This window comes from Penicillium angulare (genome assembly GCF_028827245.1).
Source record: "Penicillium angulare strain IBT 27051 chromosome Unknown utg000009l_segment0_segment0, whole genome shotgun sequence".
Lineage (NCBI taxonomy): Eukaryota > Fungi > Ascomycota > Eurotiomycetes > Eurotiales > Aspergillaceae > Penicillium > Penicillium angulare.
The window spans coordinates 514,124-529,997 of record NW_026623168.1 but is presented as its reverse complement, the minus strand read 5'-3'; the positions used below and the strand labels follow the sequence as shown (position 1 = coordinate 529,997).

Below are 15,874 nucleotides of genomic sequence, written 5' to 3'. Positions count from 1 at the left end.
AAGTGCGAACATGCCTCTTCGTCACTTTCAAAGCCGCACCGTATCAGCATCATGCGCCTTCACTATGCTTATACAAATTGCCATAGTCACACAGTCATACTTTTGGCCCATATATTTCCAGTCAGTCAAAAACACCAATGCCAAACAATCAGGCATCGATCTACTTCCATTGATCGTATCTAACAGCCTTGCAATGCTCTGCGCGGGCTCCATAACGTCAAGATTCGGACACTATGTTCCTCTCATGTGGTTCGGACCTATTCTCCTAGCTCTTGGAGGTGGTCTATTTCAGCTCATGAGCCCCAACAGTTCCTTCGGACAATGGGTAGGATTCCAAATTCTGTCTGGGGCTGGATATGGTGCTTGTAATCAAATGCCTATCTTGGCTGTGCAGGTCGTTCTCACCAAGCCGGATATACCAACCGCCCTTGTCATTATCATGTTCTTTCAGATGCTTGGCGGTGCGCTGGCACCTAGTGTTGGTCAGAATCTTTTCACAGATGGACTTCTTCGAAATCTTAATAAGGTGCCCGGAGTAGATGGCGCGGCTATAGTGGCGGCTGGTGCGACTGATTTCAGGACGCTTGTTCCGGCTGAGCTGATGGATGCTGTTGTAGCTGCGTTTAATTCTGCTTTGAGAGATGTGTTCTGGTTTGCGTTTGCGGCACCAGCTCTTGCTTGGGGAATAAGCTCGCTAATGGAGTGGCGGAAATTGCCTGATTATAGCAAACAGCCTGAGGCTGAGGGTAACGGAGTAAACGACTCGGGAACTCCAGTTAAGGGGATTATGAAGCCTGAGAGATAGCATACATACTACCCACTGTCCGCTGTTTTAATCTATCAAGCATCATTATTCATAATTTAGTAAGCGTGGATGCCAATGGGCATGGGCGCTCACGGCCGACCGTGATGTCCACAATAGTACATGTGCAGTATCTTTCGAGGAGCCTCCGGTGAGTTGAAGAAGACACATTCCTTCGTATCTCAAGTTCTATTTGACAGGACAGAAAATGCACGACTAGAACTATTGAACACCAATGATAATCTATGGAGTGGATAATGAAGTAGTTGGACAGTTATCATAATAATATTTTCAGGGTCCGAAGCTAAGAAATTAAAACACATGAAAGTCGAAGAAGCAAGTTATGAAGCGCATCCGCGGGGTTGTTGGTCGTGTAAAATCCTGGACCATGAGGAAGATGGTAACCCGTTCGATTGTGCCGGGGTGCACCCACTAATAGAACTCTGACAAGATCGGCGACGAATCATACCCGACAATAAATGTCTGTTGTTTCCGCCCAGGCGCTTGACAAACCATTTTCAGCCCATGTGTTTGTGCTTCACTGACTTGTAGATATTATCTCGAAGGTCAAACAAGACCTTGACCCCATTAACAGATGGTGTTAAAAGAAAAAAAAAGGCAATGCATGATGCCTACTATTCCCAGAGGTTCTTTTTCTGTCAATTCATAAAGATAAATCTATGTGCTGTCTAAGTTTATATGTTGATGTCGGCGCACGAGGTGATACTTCATGTCTTTGTGAAGCCACGAGAAAATAACAAAGAGATGTGGCAATACAGGATACCATGTAATTATGTACAAGCTGAGGCCTTGTGTGAGAGCATACCATATTTTGAAGAAACCTTATACGATTCTTTTTCTCTATCTCAATAAACGACCGGGACCAAATTGACCCTGAAAAAAAAACATGATTATGCTAGAAGCACTTACTCATGAAGATTTCAATCGCTTCCTCTTCTTTTTCGAAGCCACTTTAATTCCTATTAATACCTGATCGTCACTCTTCCAAAATCCAGCTCAGTAATTCTCGGTATGAGAATCTTTCCCCTGTACTTGCGTTCCTTTAAGCGTGTTTGATTGGGAGGAGGCTTGTATGTTTGTATTTGTCGATTTCTGATCGCTGGGTTGTACTTGCTTCCCTATATTCTCAATGCTTTCAGCTAGCAATGATAACCCGCTGACTGCAAGCAGAGCGGACACGTCTGTTGTGCCATCTGAAGCGAATTTGTCGCACTGCTTATAATCCATTAGAACTTTGTCGACCAACTCAGCGCGGGCTGTCATGGAGAGAAACTTCGCGATTGCAGTATGAACAGCGAGGAATATCGGGTCGGGTAACTCAGCGTTTCCGTTTTGAACTGCGAAAGCTCTATACCGTTGTCGTTCACCTTGAGGTAATAAAATTCGTATTAGTCTCGCAATATCGTCAGGGCTTTCGTCGGCTAAATAGCTGTACTTTGCCGACCAAACTGGACGATGGCCTCCTGCTTCTAGTTGATGTGGGTCCCTCTCGTTGGGATACCCACGGTCAAATCCCGCGGCGTAGATGCGGGTCATTTGGCTAGACTCTGAGTCGGGTACCTCAGGGTTAATCTTGGCGAATGGGTGATGGCTGAGGTAGCGAGTGAGTGAAGATTGATAAGGTCTGGATATTTCTATGGAAGAGAAGAAAGGAAAGAAAGAGTGAGCTTGCCAGTCTCACTTATAAAGAACAAGTAAGGGTGTCAGGCGAGTCGAAGTGAGTGAATCGTAAATTGAAGTGAGACCCCTTCATCATCACTGCTACCTCTTAGTCTTCTTCTCCGTCCATCGTGTTCGCTTAGCGAGTCAGATCCATCGCTGAATGCCCTCGATCGACAAGAATTGCATTTCGGGTCCACTCAGCTCCAAGAAATAGTCGGCGTTCGTTTTGCAGAAGGGCAAGTTGTCGTTCGAGTCCGCTTCCGTAAATCGCGTTGGATGCTTTCCTTGTTGGCTCCCATCACTTGAAAACCCGTTGGTGAGGCATAGGCCAACTCGAAGTCGCGTGAAGAACAGGGTGCCAGCTAAGACTAATCAAGCGACGACGAAAAAACACGTCGTTGATGCTCGTGTTCTGTTGATTCTCGGTTCCCAGCCGATAGGGTATTGAATAGGGCGGTACTGGTTGGTGTTTCGCGGCTAAGAATTGTCGAATCCCTGATTTCCTGTGGGAGAATGATCCCTAAATTTCTACCGGGAGAGGAGAATGGTGTAAATAACAACAAATAACAACGTCAAGGAAGGAAAGAGAGAAAAGAAAGAGAGAAGGAAAGAGAGAAGGAAGCTCAGCTACCGTACACGTAGGCTTTCTACTCGGTCTACACCCGAGAGTCAAACCAAGCAAACATATAAACATACAAACATATAAACATGTCCGCCTCCATGTAGCTATACTACAAGAGTTAGAGCGGGCCAGGAGAGTGACTGCCGATATATTTGAAAGTAGCAGGTTGTTCTTAGGAGGGGGGCCTATTTAGGCCATATATAAGCTCGCCTAGCCGTGAGTAAATCATAGATCATGATTCACTTTATATATGAACTATTGAACGAATGTTAGTATTGGTATGTAGGGAAAGCATTCGGTAAGATAATTGGAAAGATGAGAGTAGAGTACTGCTTGACAAAATTGTAGGTGAGAGTATAGTAAACTGAGTAAAGCGAACATGATCTTGCATAACGAATGATGAATTGTCGATGGAGTGGTATATGCCATCGGAAATTGGACATCTGGAGGCTCCTAAGTCAGAGGAGGCTTTTGATTGGCCTAATAACATGAGCCGTAGCTACTCTCCTACTACTAAAAGCAAACAAAAAAACAGATTGACCACATCATCATTGATCAAGCACTACTATCACTACCTGACAAGCCACTCTTCGCAAAACAACCTAAGCAGGAATAGCCCAGTTTCAACACGATGAAAGTACGATGCAGGCCCATAAATCTGTCTCTCGATACGCACCGGATCATCATACCGCTGGCAGTACTCAATACGTGCCACATTACGGGACTTAGTAATAAATTTGCGTGCAGTGACCCCAGATGTGTCAAAAAGAATATTCAGCTCCTCGTGAACGAGAGGTGAAGACCACCGCTCCTGGCCAATAAAGCACTGTCGAATATGCTTATTCGCATCCAGTGTATTCACGGGGGAATATCTTCCGAAGATTGAACATCAAAGAACAAACACACATCGCCTTGTTGCCAAAGTCTTTTCCGTTCTTGCCAACAAGCTCAAATTATATGATGCCTATTTAGGCAGTATACTGTAAGTTCGCCTAAAAGTAGCCGTTGAGAGTCAGTCATAGACTATGATTTACTTTGTAGTATATAGCCTATGAGCAAACGTTAGTCAAATCACTAGGGAAAAGTCGAAGATATTTGGAAAGATGAAGATGAGAACAGAGTACTACCTTAACAAGATTGAAGATAACTTCAATCAATATAGTATCTTGAGGAAGCGCTGGAGGCGAAAATGTCCAGGTGATCCTATATAACGAATAGACCGCGGATGGCGTGGAACAGCCATGGCTCTGCAACTCCATGGGGGAGAGAGGAATGAAGGAAGAAGTCCATGCCAGAGAGGCATGGCCCATATATATGGGCCGTAGCAAACGCTGCATCGGGAGACTCCGTACGGAGATCTCCTGATAGCTGTCACAACGCATCTTGATGCATCAAAGTAGACAAACGGTGACGCCGGTTCACAATCAAACCGAGTCACTTAGCCATCGCTGCAATATCATTCGCGAGCCCTGTACACGTCAGAATAATCATACAATAGGTAGAAAAAGGGGTGGAATTTGGCCGGACTGCCAAGGCGTAGTTGCGAGTGATGTCTCCACTAATTATTGTCCAATAAAAGCTTCAGCCTTCAAACCTTGACGCGACACCAAAATATGTGAGCATGGGAAAGAAGAAGAGAAATGAAACTGCGGTCTGCTTTGAATACTCACAATGCAATATAGAGTACAGTTTTACGGAAACACGCGAAATTTCCCAAATTCACATTTTTGCATCCCGTAGCATCCCACTATTGCACCAGTTCGTACTAACACACACTAAAAATGAGGATTTGCAGATCCAAGACCATTTTTGCACCCGCCTGGGCAACCAACGAGAATCGCACCCCTCGCGTCACTATGGGTCCATAAGCAGCCTTGTGCAACTTACCCCGATCTCAAGTCCACCTTGAAAATCCGCACTTCGCTCATAAACAGCATGGCTGCCCTGCTCATGTCTGTCAATTTGCTCCGCGTAATTTCACTCTAAATTATCTCCTACCATGGACGACTCTGGCGCGTCGGCCCGCGACACAGAAGCCGCGGTCGCTTCTGGAGCTTCTAGCGTCGCTGATGCTAGTGACTCGGCTTTATTGGGTATTACCCCATTCCTGAATCCCGATCCGATCATTTGAGCTTCTCGCGTGCTGACTGTTCTAGCGAAAATGGGGTATAAGCAGGAGTTGAAAAGGCAGTATTCTACGCCGCAGGTTTTTGCTATCGCATTTAGTATTATGGGCTTGGTGCCCTCTATTGCGTCGACTGTGACGTTTTCTTTGCCTGCGGGCCCGGTTGGGATGGTTTGGGTATGTACCGATCGTGATGGGGATCCTCATGGTACCTTGTATATTAAAATACTGTGACTGATTATTGATTAGGGATGGTTTACTGCCAGTATATTTATTTTCTTGGTCGGGCTTGCAATGGTATCTTCAGTCTAGTGATCCATCTTTCGAAGGGATGTTTCTAACCTATTCAAATAGTCCGATCTTGCCTCTGCAATGCCCACTGCTGGCGGTCTTTATTGGTGGACACATTACTTCGCAGGTCCAAAATGGAAGAATCCATTAAGCTTCTTAATCGGATACAGTAACACTCTTGGCCTGATTGGCGGCGTGTGTTCTGTAGACTGTAAGCTTGACTCTTTCATTATGAAAGACCATCTTACTAACAACAGAATATACAGACACACTTGCGCTTATGATAATCTCATGCGTTAGTATCGCGCAAGACGACGGATGGTCTCCATCGCGCGGCGTCATTTATGCCCTCTACGTGGCTCTCATCTTGATACACGGACTCTCCGCCGCCTTAACAGGCCGCTTAATGCCGAGGATTCAAACATGCTGCATCTATATCAACATTGCGCTCGTAATTGCGACTGTGATCGCATTACCAGTTGGCAAAGTTACTCGTGGAGAGCCCCTCAATTCTGGCAGTTATGTCTTTGGTCATCTTGACAATGAAACTACTTGGCCGACTGGTTGGGCATTCATGCTTGCGTGGCTTGCGCCAATCTGGTCTATCGGTTCTTTTGACTCGTGTGTCCATATGAGTGAGGAGGCGATGCATGCTGGCAAAGCTGTTCCTTTGGGAATCATGTTTTCTGCTGGCTCGGCGTGTGTTCTTGGTTTTCTCGTGTTGACCGTTATGGCTGCTACGATGAATCAGGATGTTTCGCATACAATTAACAGTAAATTTGGCCAGCCGATGGCGCAGGTAAATATATTCTTCTTTTCACCAGACCTTTCCATTGTGCTAATTCTTATTGACAGATTTACTACGATGCCTTGGGTAAAAATGGTGCGTTAGGTTTTATGATCGTTCTGTGCATCATACAGTACCTCATCGGTCTCAGTCTTGTATGCATTCCCTTCCTAAACTTTTATCGCAAAACCCCCTCCAACTAAAGTATTAATTGCAGCTTGTCGCTGCATCCCGCCAAGCATGGGCCTTCTCTCGCGATGGTGCGCTTCCCTTCTCAACCTTCTTCCGCCATGTCAGCAAGCGCATCCAATACCAGCCTGTGCGCATGATCTGTGGCCTGGTCGTTGCATGTCTAATTCTCGGCCTACTATGCCTAATCAACAACGCCGCTGCAAATGCCCTATTCTCACTCTTCGTCGCGAGCAATTACTTATCCTGGGGCACACCTATATTCTGCCGTATAACATGGGGCCAGGACCGGTTCCGACCGGGCGAATTTTACACAGGAAGATTAAGCAAGCCGATAGCATGCATTGCTGTCATTTACCTCATGTTCGGCGTGATTTTGTCCATGTTCCCAACTGGGGGTCCTAATCCGGCCCGTAAGCATCTATACTACCTCCACTATTTTGCATCATACTAACATCCGAACTATAGCTACGGATATGAATTATACTGTCGTCATCAATGGTTTCGTGTGGATCGGATGCATGCTGTATTACTTCTTTTTCGCCCGACATTGGTATACTGGGCCCCTTGTGACGATGGAAGAGGATCGATCTGCTGATTCGGAAACGTCTGGTCATGATCGCGCGAATGTAGATCAACAGGATACACCTGTCAATATTAAAGAGGAGTAGTAGCTTTGGACCCAGTGGCGATCTCGTGGTGTTCTTCTGTACTTATGCATATAGCCCATTTCCAAATCTAGTAATATTATTATTGAGATCTGTAGGGCTGATACAAAAGTTGGGGTCTGCTTATTTGGAGCAGACGATTTGAAGTTGCTGATTGGGTGAGAGATAGTGGGGTCTACGCAGTTATGCACGATTCTCGCATTTCGTATTCGGTGTTTCATATAGCTGCCGTTTTAGGTGAGCTTAGACAATTTGAAGCATTTTATGTCGATCGCTACATTCGAATACTGTGGTGGGATCCAGCTGCACTGTGTGAACAAGGCAATTTTGAACCCCATTTCCACAGATAACCCAGTGATTTATACGGCTCTATTCTATGTTGCTCGGAGCCTGAGACTTCAAGTAGGAATAATTGTTCTAAATTGTATAGATATCATGCATAGTGTATATGTAAGATTCCGACACCATTCTCCAGCATATCCAGGAAAATATCAAAATAAATAAAAGAAATGCTCAAAAATCGCAAACATAGAGTTATACATAAGAAAAAATCATATGAAATCGTAACAAAGGTATCAAGTCAAGAAGCTACCCATTTTATGTCCCTTTACAGAGCGACCATAACGTAGACAACACCAGCAAGACCAGCAGCGGCAGCGCCCATACCAGTAACCTGAGGAGCAGCGTTGGTACCTGTTGAGCTGGATCCTGAAGCAGATTGGGAACCAGTACCGGTACTAGTGGCAGCGGGAGCGGTTGTGGTCATAGTAGTAGGAACAGTGGTAGTGTCACCATTGGAGTTGGTGGTGGTGTGTTCGGCGGTCCAGATAGACTTTTCTCCAGAAGCGAAGGTCTGAGCATCAGATGCGACACCACTACCGAAGGTCTGGGCGTCACTTGCGATGGCACCGGTGTCGCCATTCTCGGCTGCTGAAGCAATTGTTTCGCCGAAGGAGCCGGCGTCGGAAGCCTGGCTCTCGCCGTAGGATTGGGCGTTGTCACCGCTGTCGGCAGCGACGAAGCCGGCGGTGGCTAGAATAGCGGAGGCGAGGAGAGTGAACTTCATTTTGAGTGGAAGGGAAGTTGGTGATGTAGATTGGAGATGAGGATTGAAGGTTGAAGATTAAGAGTTGAGAATGTAAAAGCTGCTGTGTTGTTGATAGATGCTGATGGAATTCTTCTATATCATTCCGGGGAAACCAAGAGCATTTATATGTCCCTCATCTATGTACAAATTTCCACCAAATATAGAATTTCACCAAAAAGGAAATTGTTTCGATGTGGATATTCCCGCGTGGCGACATAACCCCGTTTGCTAGTCGGATACATTAGGAAAGGCACCAGGCCTCCTCCTATGACGATCAGCACCAAATGTATACGGGGAATAGGCAGTCGTCATTTCCAGGGTCCACCTTCAACTCAGGGCTGAAAGTATGGGAACCAATAGCTTATTTCGTGGCTTTTCCGCCCGGACCCTTGGCATAGGTCAACTGCTGGGGTATATCTGTTTCGGAGACCTGCTTGAGGCCGTGTAGTTTGTAGATCCGTCGCGTGTGAAAACTTTCCTACTTTACTGCAATCTACGAGTGTACACAGTAGCATGGTGTTCAAGTTTAGGAAAATACATTATGCGATGCGATGCCGATAAAGCCGTAGGATCCGACAGAATCTGACTGGTGCAGTCTCGTTTCGCGGAATGTCGCGCAATCAACCATTTACCGCTTTAATAGAGAAATTTCGGCCGTTACACTGCTGCCTTTGACCCAGCGGATGAATGTATACTTATGTTGGGAAGGTTATTTTGGTCACCGCCACGTTCAACCCCTGGTTCACATGTCGCCGTACTAGTCCATGTTGATGGTGAGATGTACATTTCTTCGGGTTTAAAACTCGCCCCGGAATTCATTGACAGCTTTCGATTTCTTGGCATTGTTAAGCAACAAAGACGCATGAGCTAAATCCTGGACTAGATCCTTGATCAACTCGCGCGATCGAGTTGGTCTTGCAACTAGCGCAAGCCACTTACATAGATTTTGCTCCATAATACTGTATTTGATCAGGGTTTCTTTGGTGGGTATAGTTGGGAATCATGATGTAGAGTGGAATTGGAACAAATAATGGGAAATTATCTCGGCCGCCACCGAAGGGGCGAAGCAGTTGGGTAGTTGAGGAGGATGGAGTCAACCGGGTCAACAGAAACCAATGAAAGCCACGCACAGCCACAGTCACGTGTAGTTTCTAAAAATGGTAATGAGGCCTGATATGTAAGGCATCGAATTCAAACCACGAAGACACTGTTAGTTGCAGTAGACTGAGTGGCACTTCGCTGGAGTGAGTAGTGCCTAATACATCTCATAATTCGCTATAGCACTTACGATTCTACCAGAGCAGCTCCATGTTAAACTCCAAGCTCATTATGATTATGTTTAGTCTAAAATAATATGCATATGTTCAAATGCCCTTCGTCATTCAACGCACCGAAAAAGAAAAAAACCAACCAAATGCCAGAAAATAAGTCTTAGAAATAAAGAAATAAGGAAAATCAAGAAGAGAATTCCGCATAAGCCTGAATAATACCCTCCCAGCCACCAGGATGCTGTTTCTCGGTCGGGTTGGTCTTTCCATCCAGCACCATTACCTCGGTCATCCGGGTGCTAATCGAGTACCACACCAGGTTCTGCGGGGCATTGGCCACGCGCATCATGTTAGCTTGACACTTGCCATTGCAAGGCTCATTGTAAAGCCCATTCCAGTATCCATCGAAAAATGCCCATGCAGCTGAGTTGTAGAGTGCGATGTTTGAGCCGCCATCGACGTTGGTAGCTATGGCGCTGCGGCACTTCTGGTCTGTTGGGGCACACCATGTGAAATCCGGATCACCATACTTGGGATCTGCGGACCAGGGGGCGGGGGCGTTCTCGTATTCGCCGGAGCCTTGCATGTATGGGGTTTCAGTTTGCAGGAGACCGGCGAAGAGATTGGCGGCGTTGTGGAAGTTATAGTTGTATAGCCAGTGGTGCTCGGAGCCGGTTCCTGTAAGCCAGGTTCCCTTTGTTGCTTCAACGAGAATACCGCGACCGGTTGAGACGATGGTGAGCAGCGAGGTGCTGTCAAGGTTATGGTCTGCTGTCCAGCCCCAGAAGTTCTCGATGTATGCGGAGGAACTCTCAGTAAGATGCATAACCATGAACGCGGCCATGCAATCCTTTGGATCTTGTGACGTGCAGGAATTTGAGATGCTGGTCTCGGCTGTGCCTCCGATCAAAACCACTGTGTTCCACATTCCGACGTCACCGGGCTGGGATCCAGCGGCGTTGACTTCGACCACCTTTGCGCCGGGCAAGACCTCGCCGACTGAGAAGCGCATGTCTTGAATTTCAATGAGACCGACATCGCCGGGGTTACCGACCTTCACAACCGCCTTGGGGTTTTTTTCATCCTTGAACGCATCGCCGTAGCCAGAGATAACAGACCAAGCTTCGCCAACGATACGTGTGCCAACCGGGATGAAGACAGTATCAGAGACTCTGTAGACACCATAGGGGATGAAAGTGATCTTGCAGTTTTCAGCATTCTGCTTCAGAATAGCATTCAGCGACTTGGTATCATCAGTGGAGCCATCACCCTTCACAGGGTGTCCAGAGACAGTCTTGACATTAACCACATCAGCAGCACCGAACTCCATGTAAGTAGGCTGAGCCTTGGTGAAGAACTTGTCGCCAACAAGCAAAGCGTTTGGTCTGTTTGTTTTGTGGGTTGCACCTTGCTCATACTCTCCCTGAACAAGAGTACCCCAGAGCCAGGTGTCAACGTGCGACATGGCTTCCAGTTTTGTCTTTCCCTCATCATCGACGGCAATGGGGTTCGATCCATCGTGTACAAGGTTCTGGATGAGTATTTGGCTGTTCTGGTTGCCAGTATCATGGGATGAATCATGGAATCTAACGACAGGACCGGAGTTGGTAACAGTGGAATCAAGCAATACCATACTTCCCAGACCGTTGCTGGTCATGTTGATGCCTGTTCCACATGACTCGAAGTACGCATCTTGCAGGAGAACGGTCCATCCACCCTTGGCGTCGAAAGCTGTGCCGCAGGCGACAAAATGGACATTCTTGAAGTTCACTTGCTGGTTAGAGTTAATGATACCAGTGGCGCCACCGACGATTCGCTATAAACGGTTAGTAACATGTTCTGCAATATTGTAAGAATGAATAGAGGTACTCACCACATCCGTCACTGCGATGGTGGATCCAGCGACGATGTCAATACCAGTATGTCCACGCGAGTTGGTAGGCATGTGGATTTGGACATTTGTCAACCCAGATCCTTGCGCAACCCCCCATTGCAGGGCAGTAATCTTATCATCCTTTGGAATGGAGGTTGTGTCCAGAATAACATTCTTCACCAGCATCAAAAAGCTAGTCTCGGGGTTTCCGTTTTGCTTATCGTATCCCATGATGAGGAATTGACCTTTGAAGTTGGCGCTAGCCTTAATAACAGGAGGGTCTGAAGGGTCTCCAACAATGATAGTTCCAACTGTGAGTGTCAAAGTACTTCCAAGCACATATGTGCCACCGGGAAGAAAGACCTCCGCGGGATAACGAGTAGTGCCCTTGCCTTTACGGCTACCGCCGTTTCCATCATCATCTATAGCTTGCTGGAGCTTGGCTGTCTGGTCGCCCGAGCCATCATTTGCAACGCCATAGTCTTTTACATTCCTGTAAACCGGGTAGACCTTTGTACCACCAGCGTAGGGGGCGTATCCTGAACCACCTTCTTTGTGGTCCTGGGCATCTAGCCAGTAGTTGCCTGAAGGCTGACTCCCAGATGCAGGGCAAGTCTTCGTAGCTGGGGCATTTGCCGCACTGCTTGTCTCGCTACTTGTCGTCTTGCTGGAAACGCTTTGTGTCTCAGGCTTGGACGAAGTGCTTGGTGCCGGGGTTGAAGTACTTGGGGTCGGGGTTGACGAGCTGGTTGATGGAGACGGTTCTGGGGTTGATGAAGAAACTGCCTGGTGGCTTGTACTTGGCACATCAACTGGGATAGCAGTAGGTGAGACTGATGATGAGCTTGATGGCGTAGTCGATGTAGATGATGTTGGTACGCTAATAGACGTAGTGCTTGGGGGAGGCGGTGGAGGTGGCGGCGTCGACACCGTTGATGTAGTAGGTACTATAATTGGAGTGGTACTTGGCTCAGCAGCTGGAGCTGGTGTTGGCTCATCATCCCTGGAGTATGGTCAGTCATTTTTCATAGTAAACAAACACGATAGACCTACGAGCTGTCACTGTCCGTAGGAGTCGGAAGAGCTCCCCTATGACATCTCGTTAACAATTGCATTAGATTCATCCCGTTAACACAAAACATACTCTAGCAAACTCGCAAGCCATGGCGGAATGATATGAAATGCATTAGACGGAGGCTGCGCGGGAAACTGTGGTCCAGCTTCTTTCGCAGCACGATCACCTGGTATAGGAATGATAGCACACGATGCCGTTGTGACAACAGCTACCAACACAGTCAAAGTCAAAGGGCTATGCATCCTCAATCCTGTATTCCCAACCACAACCGAAAGGAGATATGAAGGAGGAAAGAAGAAGAGAACAAACAAACCGCGCCGGTGAGAGGAAACCCGGGGATAAAAGAGTTTTGGATACACATACCAGACATGCAACACGCACCTCAATTGCGCGGATAGCAACAGTCTGGCATGGGCGCGTTGCGGAGATGTTTGTTTGGAATGCTGTTGTAGCTGTGTGGTTGCTCTGCGGCGAGTCTCGGCAGGCCGCGACGATCCTCCCTTGCAACAACCAGGTTTTGGGAACGTGCGGCCGATCGTGTAGGGAACGTCACTTTGAATTTGATATTTGAGATCTAATTTTATGGTTGAATTGATTGACTGGTTAGTAGTTTGCCATGGATATAACCAAGGACTCGGAGATGTTCAATGTCATGCGATCGTGGTATGTTGTTGACTATACCCGATTAGGAATACTAGTATAGAGTTTTGTACATCGCGACGTGTCTTGGTTGCTGCAGTCCGAAGTGCCCGAAATCAACACAATTTACATGGAAACTGTAGTCTGGTGAGTTTACTGAAGGTATAAACCTTGTATCACGAGAAAAAAATTGTTCTGGCGAGAATCAAAGTATTTTCCTGTTTTTGTCTTGACCCGAAGATGGATATATATACGTACTCGGTCCCGTCTGGACATAAACTTTCGGCAGCAACCATGCTCCAAAGATGCATTCTCTGCTACACGAAACTAAACAGAACCTCACAGGTGGCAGATCATATTCAAATCGTTTTAAAATAGAAAAAGAAGGCAATGTCATTTCTATATGCTGGAGCTCGCTGGCTATGGGCCTGTGTGTTACAAGATGAGATTATATCCCCCACATAAGCGGTGCAAAATTGACTGACCGCCTGCCTAGTCAATAATGTTATTTAAATTCAAAAACATATCGACTGGGCGAAATGACCTTAGAATAGCTGTAGCGCCTATCACTATACATTGTCTAGACACAGATTGCGACAGTGGGCCGGGGTGCCCCTCCCAATCGCGGTATACATTAGTAATACACCTAAAAACGGTAATAAATGAATTTTGTGCACCTGAGCGGCTATACAGGACATAAACTGGTAACAAAATGACAGGACGCAAAGGCCGAAAGTAGTAAAGCGGTAATGTTCCTTTCCAAGATCGTGTCTCGACAGTGTAGACTTCACCTCCAAAAGTATACTACCTAACAACCACTGTTAACCCGCAAACAAATTCTGTCTCAAAATCTTCCTTTGAACACAAAATGGCCCTGAAAAGAATTGGTAATGGTCTCAAAGATGTGCAAATGTACGTGTCCTGATTGTCTCTTTAAGGGCGTCAGCCGTAACGACTACGGAGTCTATATGATCTAGTGAAATATTGATAATGACAGGCATGCCGAGGTCTCTGCTGGTCCAAAGGCTGATGACTTGATGAGTTTACTTTGGAAGATCAAGGCCAAAGTTCTCTCACAGAACAAAAAAGGATAAAATACTGGTCAAGCATATATATACTCATGATCAAACACACTCCCAAGCACTTTCATCTTTATAGGATCCAGGCCCAACATACTTGTTGCGTTTGGGATACTTGCAATGCTTACGACGGTATTCCACCGTGGTCCCATTAAGCTTGGCCCCACGCACAAATTCAGGTGCAATACCCTCCTCAACCCATCGCACCATCGCAAGAAGTACATTATCTTCTGGGTTGTTATCAACAAAAGTTGACGGTCCTTGACCAATATATGCTGCGCCCGTGCCAGGAGTACAGTGACCCATCCCACTAATTGGGAAGAAGCGGTAGAAGTCATCCAAATCGGATGGACTAATCCCCATAGTATCAACGACATGATGGTACCATACTTTTGAGGTGTCAGAGGTAATGATTCCATCTTCGAGTCCATGGTAGTGGAGCACTTTGCCCCTACTCTTCTTGAATGGCGAAATATCACCCTGGAAAGTCGAAATCTGGTAAGGATCTTGGGCGTTGGCGACAGTAGCGTCTTCAATTGTCCAGGTTGCAGGATTCCACTCTGGATTATTATATACCACATAGCGATACCAGTCTTCTGCGTATTGGAATGGTCCATTGTAGTAAACAGAAGTTAGTTCAGATCCAGGCTGCATGCGGGGGAACAAGAAAGATCCGTTGTGTCCATACAGCGGACTGAAGACTGTGTTCACAGTCTTTATTTGAGCAGCCGTTAGACAGATGCTATCAGCCGCCGCGGTCGAGTTGCAAACCAAAGTCTCAAATATCGGTTGACATAAATCGGTATCTTCAATAATTCCATCTACAGCACCATCCAGAGAATCGCACTGTCGGAGAATCTCACTGTGAATAGCCGTCCACTGGGCAGTGGTAATAAATGTATCAGCACTTGAGTTTCCAATAACTGGATAGAATCGAGCGCCCCAGTTGATCAGATTAATGAAGTTGAGCGCCGGGGATCCTGCAACAACACCATCAAAGTCGTCGGGAAATTTTTCGATCGACTTCCACCCCTGACGACCACCAGTTGAGCACCCTAAATAGTAAGATTTCTTGAAGCCCTCGGTGTAGAACTGTTTGGTGAGTTCTTTGCCAACGACCACACCGGTATGCAGGGCACGGTAGGCAAAGTCCTCTAGCACTTCGGTATTTTGATAGAAGTATTTCCCAGTATCGCCAGAGTGGCCATTGTTTGTGCCTACAGTAGCAAATCCGTACTGGGCAGCATATGCCATATCATCATATTTCACACCTGTTGTTTCGACTGTAAGCTAGATAGACTTTGAAGCAAGGGAGCAAGGGAGGAAGAACATACAGCCGCCAAGACCTCCATTTCCAGTACTGAGGAATCTTCCAGAGTAGTTACTCGGCAACCAGGCTTCCATGAAGAAGTGACTCTTAGCGGAGGTCGTCACGTTGAGGGTAACTCGACAAAAGTCGAAGGTCGCGGGGCTGCTGTCCCCATCGGAGCAGGTAGATGCATCATACTCCTTAGTAATATTGGATCCGATCGGAACGTATGTCACGTCGTGAACGTGGGAATTGGCGACTTTAATCTTGGACTTGAAGGCATTGCATTTGGATTCAAAGGAGGGTTGCTTAGCTGTGACAGCAGCGCTGACGATGGTAGCCAAGCCAGCGCCCGCTAAAAAGTCCGAAAATCTCAT

General features: G+C 46.6%; 6 protein-coding genes across 6 annotated transcripts; 2 read left to right on the top strand and 4 right to left on the bottom strand.

The window, feature by feature from the left end:
- Window positions 1-64: 64 nt before the first annotated feature.
- N7478_011756 (uncharacterized protein) lies at window positions 65-805 on the top strand (the record flags this gene model as incomplete). Its single annotated transcript, XM_056927970.1, has 1 exon — window positions 65-805. The coding sequence occupies one exon, from the start codon at window positions 65-67 to the stop codon at window positions 803-805; it is 741 nt and encodes a 246-aa protein (XP_056773697.1).
- A 1,014-nt stretch (window positions 806-1,819) lies between these two features.
- N7478_011755 (uncharacterized protein) lies at window positions 1,820-2,359 on the bottom strand (the record flags this gene model as incomplete). The annotated part of the gene is made up of 1 exon (XM_056927969.1): window positions 1,820-2,359. The coding sequence occupies one exon, from the start codon at window positions 2,357-2,359 to the stop codon at window positions 1,820-1,822; it is 540 nt and encodes a 179-aa protein (XP_056773696.1).
- A 2,747-nt stretch (window positions 2,360-5,106) lies between these two features.
- On the top strand, window positions 5,107-7,170 carry N7478_011754 (putative GABA permease (Uga4); the record flags this gene model as incomplete). The annotated part of the gene is made up of 8 exons (XM_056927968.1): window positions 5,107-5,200; window positions 5,264-5,409; window positions 5,482-5,529; window positions 5,587-5,734; window positions 5,790-6,322; window positions 6,379-6,465; window positions 6,528-6,912; window positions 6,968-7,170. 8 exons carry the CDS (start codon window positions 5,107-5,109, stop codon window positions 7,168-7,170), a joined length of 1,644 nt encoding a protein of 547 aa, XP_056773695.1.
- Window positions 7,171-7,774: 604 nt separating this feature from the next.
- Window positions 7,775-8,233, bottom strand: N7478_011753 (putative GPI anchored protein; the record flags this gene model as incomplete). The annotated part of the gene is made up of 1 exon (XM_056927967.1): window positions 7,775-8,233. One exon carries the CDS (start codon window positions 8,231-8,233, stop codon window positions 7,775-7,777), a length of 459 nt encoding a protein of 152 aa, XP_056773694.1.
- A 1,476-nt stretch (window positions 8,234-9,709) lies between these two features.
- Window positions 9,710-12,712, bottom strand: N7478_011752 (glycoside hydrolase family 55 protein; the record flags this gene model as incomplete). Its single annotated transcript, XM_056927966.1, has 3 exons — window positions 9,710-11,338; window positions 11,396-12,398; window positions 12,540-12,712. The coding sequence occupies 3 exons, from the start codon at window positions 12,710-12,712 to the stop codon at window positions 9,710-9,712; spliced, it is 2,805 nt and encodes a 934-aa protein (XP_056773693.1).
- Window positions 12,713-14,233: 1,521 nt separating this feature from the next.
- On the bottom strand, window positions 14,234-15,874 carry N7478_011751 (uncharacterized protein; the record flags this gene model as incomplete). Its single annotated transcript, XM_056927965.1, has 2 exons — window positions 14,234-15,471; window positions 15,523-15,874. The coding sequence occupies 2 exons, from the start codon at window positions 15,872-15,874 to the stop codon at window positions 14,234-14,236; spliced, it is 1,590 nt and encodes a 529-aa protein (XP_056773692.1).